This window comes from Poecilia formosa, unplaced genomic scaffold, assembly GCF_000485575.1.
Source record: "Poecilia formosa unplaced genomic scaffold, Poecilia_formosa-5.1.2 Scaffold408, whole genome shotgun sequence".
Taxonomy (NCBI): Eukaryota; Metazoa; Chordata; class Actinopteri; order Cyprinodontiformes; family Poeciliidae; genus Poecilia; species Poecilia formosa.
The window spans coordinates 314,754-320,980 of record NW_006800347.1 but is presented as its reverse complement, the minus strand read 5'-3'; the positions used below and the strand labels follow the sequence as shown (position 1 = coordinate 320,980).

At 41.1% G+C, this 6,227-nt stretch overlaps 1 protein-coding gene across 1 annotated transcript in view; it reads right to left on the bottom strand.

Moving 5' to 3' along the window:
- Positions 1–4,472: 4,472 nt before the first annotated feature.
- Positions 4,473–6,227, bottom strand: part of LOC103154990 (dermokine-like) — a 3,187-nt gene continuing 1,432 nt past the window's right edge. The window contains exon 2 of the mRNA XM_007576495.2: positions 4,473–5,757. Coding sequence (XP_007576557.1) covers positions 5,359–5,757 — 399 coding nt within the window. The 3' untranslated portion in view covers positions 4,473–5,358. The remainder of the gene's footprint in view (positions 5,758–6,227) is intronic.

Below are 6,227 nucleotides of genomic sequence, written 5' to 3'. Positions count from 1 at the left end.
GGAGGCGGATGGGGTTGTTGGTGAGGAGGAGGATGGGGTTGTTGGTGAGGAGGAGGATGGGGTTGTTGGTGAGGAGGAGGATGGGGTTGTTGGTGAGGAGGAGGATGGGGTTGTTGGTGAAGTTGTTGATAAAGTTATTGTTGTAGTTGCTGCTCCAGATGTTGGGTACACCTGCACAGAGAATTGGTTTGATCAGTGTTAGAAGTCAGTGAATGTCACACAGATGTTTAACTAGCAGAATACTCAGATGTTAGTAATTTAGAAAGAAAAGGTAAACATGAAGCCCCAAATGTATCCGTTAGCTAGACCCGTCAGTTGGTGCTGCTGAAGGTTCTGGAGTGTTTGAAGGTCGGCTGACTTCCTTGTAGTGGTCACTATTGAGTCCAGCTGACACCTATAGTGGGTTGAGCTGCCATCAAAACTAAAATTCAAACATGTTGGAAACATTTCCTGGAGACATTCCAGCAGATTCCGACATCTCCTGTTCAAACAAATGCACCAAAGCCCAAGTTATCAGACGGGGCTTCACTTTGCCAAGATACTAAAGAAGATCCGATTTGTCCTCCTTCGGGAAACTGACTACAATGTCTGGTAAGAACCTGAGAAGTTTAAAGCTTCTGTTTTGCTTTCTTCTGATATCATTCGGTAAGGAAACTAGTCTGGGTGTTAGTTATTCAAAACAGAGATAAAGACTTGACTGAACCGCAGCAATATTTGACTCAATGAGGAAGTAAGAAACGTTTTTATTGTTTTCTTTGAAGATAATAAATATTAATAAAATAATAATTATAGAAGAGGAGTCGTAGACAAGCCAACTGTCCCTCAACCTGTCTGGACCTGAAGCGGTTCTCTGACAAAGAACCTTGCTGTCAGGTTTTCAGGTAAAAATGTTGAATGTTTGGTTTCAGATTAGTGGATCAGGTTGTGTGAAGGACTGGTCCGTCTAAAACTCACCTGGCTGAGTTCTGGAACATTGTTAAAGCCATCCAGTGAAATGATGAACAGCTGAGGACCAGCCAATAACAGCCTTTCTACTGACTGGGAATATTATGTCAGATTCCTGCTCTGAGCAGAGATCCTCAAAGCTCTGCTCTTAAGTCCACTCTTATCTACATTTGCTCTCACTTATAATACAACATTGACATGGAGAGTGCAGTGAAAAGGTGTTTACCCCCTTACACATTGGTTCTGTTATTATGATGAAATATTTCACATTGGCAAACAAAGATTACCTGATTACAAAAATACAGATTTTAATTGATGAATGAATTCATTAAGTAAAAGAAAATGCATCCAAACCAAGTGGAAACTCCCTGGCTAAGAAGGAAAGCATCTCCATTGATTAGAACTGTGAACGATACCTGCAGAAGCAGACAGAAGACGACCAGATTTGACGTCTTCATGGTGCAAAAACCTGGAGAAGTTTACCTGAAAGCTTTGGCTGGACCTGACTGAGACGAAGAGAGGAACCTCTGCTTTTATATGATGTGATCTCAGAGGGAGGAGAGTAGATGTGGAACCAGGAAGCTGTTTGAAACTGGGCCTCCACCTCTGCATGCTGACAGTAAAATTTGAGTTCTGGAGATTATTGACCAATCAAACCGTTCAGCAGAAACACGTTCATCTTGAGTTTCTCCATAAAACTCAGTCAACAATACATTTTAATCAGTTTATAGTTTCTGAAAATATTCGCCCCTCCTTGTGATATTGAGAAAGAGTTTAATTTTTATCCTGTGCTAATCCGGCATGATGTTTGCATGGCGGCGCCTGAAGGTGAAAGAAGTGATTCACTCCTCCAGGTGGATCATTGACCGCCTGGAAAACTGAAGACCATGAACTTCCTCAAAACGTGAATCAGCTGCTGGGTCTAAAATCTAACCGGGTATTAAATATGGTCCGCAGCTGGAGGGCTTCATGGCTCACAACATACACTCTGTTAATATTAGGAAACACACACAGAACAAATGTCCGGTTCTGTAGAATATGGGCCGGTGCTGAGGTTCAGCTGAAGGGAAGTTTTCAGGACCAAAAATCAGCAAATATGACAGAACCAGAAACTACCAGAACCGTGATTATCACTGATTATTATTATCAGTTGATCCGTTTTGAATGAAGGTCAGAGACCCCATGATTGATGTGTTGGTTCTGAATCCCAGCTTGGTGGTTCTGGTATCATCTGGTACCACCAGAACCACCAGAATAAGCTCAGAGATTTATGTTCTATTCAACATCCATTCAGAGTCTCTAGGAAGTCACTCCTCAGTTTCATAAATATTATTATTATTCCTCATGAAACCCAGAATGAGGTTCTGTGTCCTGTTTCCACTGGAGGTCTGGTCCTTCCCACTATCGCCACATGCTTGTTCATGACCAGCTGTTGCTGTGATTTCTCTTCTTAATTGAAATATTATGCTAACAGGAGTGAATTGGACTGATAACTGGAGCTGCAGAAGGAAAATGGGCCAGAGACTCAACCTCCTGTCAGTGTTGTAGCTCTGCCAGCAGGGGGCGACAGCGGTCCCACAGATCTCTGAACAGTCCGGATCGTTTAAAGTTATTGGAAGAAAGTGATGCATCCTGTCACCGTCGGCTGCTCACCTGTCCAGGTGGCCCCGCCCCTACCTGATGGGGCAGAATCTGTGTTTACCTCAGCAGCTGGTTCATGGTGGGTCTCAGCAGGTCCTGCTGCTTCCTGCTATCACGCCAGTTAAATGTTTGCTCAGATTTTCACAAACTCTCTGCTCACTTCTTCAATATTTAACTTCACTGCAGAAGAAAAATTCCCCTTTTTCAGAAAATAGAACTGTTCCTGTTGCAGGTCAAAGGTCAACTAAATTCACCGACAGAAAACTGATGGTTAGAAATAACTCATAATCTACCAACACATTCAGAGATTAATACATTCAATAAATAATACAAGTTGTAGCACTTTAGATAAAATAACCAAACCACGGAACAAATGTGGCATTTACTGATAAAATGATGCAACATGAGAAATATGGAGAGATTTGCATTCACTGCTAATCTGACTTGTAGCTCAGATAAAAAAAAACAACATTTTGATCTTTAATTGTGTTTAAGTTACAAAAACTATATAATAAATTTAAAAAGTCATTAGTTATAATGAAATGTAATAGGGTCTCTGAATGATTTATTGTTTTCACTCTCTGGCAGTTTGGGCACTGTTTGTAAAGTTAGTCAAAAATTAATCGAGTTATTTAACTTGTCAAAAAAGAAAAAAAAATTGGGTTCATGTTTCAAAGTCATATTTTCACAATGTTATTCATTAATTTATAAATGATAAATGTCAGTTTGAAACTGTTGTACAGAACCTTGTAGGCAGACGGACTGGAGTTAAAGCGGACTAAACAGGACTGAGAGCCATAGACATAATATATTCTTATATTATGTCTATGCTGATGGGTATATAACCTAAATGGTATGCAGCCCTTTCATGGTTCTTGGTTGACCGGTTCCGGTTTGGACAAGTTTGGACCGAATCAGACAGCAATCACCTCCAGCGTTCGGGTTGAAGGACCCGGATCAGAGCGCCAGCAGGTAACTTTAAGCTCCCCTGTTTCCCTATTAGTCCATCTGTAATATAGCTAAATATTTAGCAGTCTAGCTAAATATGTTGCTATTTAAATATTTAAATAGCAAGCTAAATAAATAGTTTGGTGCTACATATTTAACTTTATTAAATATTTGAAGCTAAATATGTAGCTTGAGACTAAATATTTAGCTATAAACTAAATATATACTTACCAGGCTACATATTTAATTTTAAGATAAATATTATATTAGCGAGCTAACTATTTAGTTAGCAACTTAAGCGTTTATTTGAAGATAATATGTAGCTTACTAAATAATTATTACGTTTTCAAGCGTTTGAAACTAAATATTTAGCTCCAAGCTAAATATATATTTACCGAGTTAAATATTTAGTTTGAAGATAAAAATTTAGCTCAAGGTTAAATATATAGTTAGCAAGCTTAACATTTAGCATAAGGCCAAATATTTAGCATTCTAGCTAAATATTTAGTGCACTAAACTTTTATTTTGAAACTGTGATTTATTAATGAATGAATATGATGGCATATGAACTTCCACTTATTTGTTTATTTTGCTTTAATGAAAGACTGAATAACCCAAATGATTGTTATTTTGTGACTGTATATCTTTGCAAGCGATAGCCACCAGGGGTCGCTGTCCCTCTGATTGAAACAACAAGCAGGTTTTTCCCCGTATAGCTGACGGGTCAGTCCAGCTGACCTCTGATGTTTTAATTAATGTTTGCGTTAAACATTAATTAAAACATGTAATTAATGTTCAGAACCATGAATGATGTGATGATGATGCGGAGGACAGGAATAGTTCATGTTGTGTTCAGGTGCTGTAGGAACTTAGTGTTTCTCATTAGTCTTTGTCACATAACAGCACATTTAGGTACAGAATCAACAGCAAGCAATGATTTCTTCTTTTTTATTGTTATTTATTCTACCTTTACCTTAAAATATTGTATCCATGTCATAAATATAGATTTCACACATTACAGAAAACATTTTCTATGAGTGATCAGCTTAATTTCACATATTTACTGAGAGTTTATAGATAACAGGCTTACAACTCAACACTAACCGCTACCATGTGACTTGTTTAACAAGTTGTAGTTTCATTAGTTAAATATGATTTTAATCAAAGGAAACTACAGAATTAAACAGCAGCGGGTGATAGAGGCGACTGGAGGAACTCCACCTTCTGCTGCTGCGTACTTGAGATCTCAGGTGGACAGAAGCTCTGACCTACTGCTGACTAGCCTTAATCTGTCCTAAACACAGGGCTGGGCAATAAATCAATAACCTCATATAACACGATAGACACGTCATCAATATCAATATATGTAACATCTGATCTAATATTCAATCATTTCACTGAAGTCCGCACAGCATTCTGGGAGATGTAGGCAGAGGAAACAACTTAGCCGCTCAACCTCTCACAGCTAGCTTAGCTAGGTTGGTGGCATCTACTGATTCCCTCACTCTTTGGTTACCTAGCAACAACCTGCTGCGTAAGAAGCATTTTCAAATTCCCCTCCACCTCGGTTGCCTACCAACAACCTGTTGATTAACTTGCGCAGTAGCAGTTTCAGGTTTTGTCACCGTTCCTCATAACTGCTGAAAAATAAAAACTAACGGCGTTCAGTGAAAACTGGATAAAACAGGAAAGATCACGCCACCAGTTTGGGAATATTTTAGATATTTTTAAAAAATCCATATTCATTGATATTGACTAATAGGAAATGCTTCTATCATGATACATTTTTCAGCGTTATCGTCCAGCCCTACCTATACAATTAGCCTAGCAGCTCCAGGTGAGCTGGACCATGATGGAGCAGAGCAACAGCCCAATGGAGGAGAAGCTGCAGCCTCCACCTGCTGAGTTTCCCTTCTGTGGTTGGGTTGTGGTGCCGCTCCCACTGCTCCCACTGCTCCCACTCCCACTGCTCCCACTGCCCCCACCCCCACTGCTCCCACCCCCACTGCTCCCACTGCTAGTGCTGTTGGTGCCGCCGCTTGTGTCCGTGGAGTTGGTGTCGGTGGAGTTGGTGGTGCTGATGGTGCTGATGCTGGGCTTGCCCTTGCCATTGCCATTGTTGTTGCTGGCGCCGTTGGCATCTTTGTTGGTGACAGCAGGGTCGACGGTGGTCCAGGCTGAGGTAGTGCTTCCTGTGACCGCTGCAGCTGAAGTACTTGTTCCCTGATGGATGACAGAGACAGAGTTAGGACGCCATTTTGACCTGAATTCAGAGGAGACACACTTGGCATGTCCTTGTGAAGGAAGACATTTAACCCAAGCGCAGATTTAAAAGCGGAGCGGAGTTAAAGCGGATGTGCCCAAATGATCCTGACGTTCCCAGATGCCCCCAATGTTCCCTGATGTTCCCTTGATGTCCCCCGATGTTCCCTGATGTTCCCCTGATGTTCCCAGATACCCCCTGATGTTCCCCTGATGTTCCCAGATACCCCCTGATGTTCCCCTGATGTTCCCAGATACCCCCTGATTTTCCCCTGATGTTCCCTGATGTTCACCTGATGTTCCCTAATGTTCCCAGATGCCCCCTGATGTTCCCTGATGTTCCCCTGATGTTCCCAGATACCCCCTGATTTTCCCCTGATGTTCCCTGATGTTCACCTGATGTTCCCTAATGTTCCCAGATGCCCCCCGAT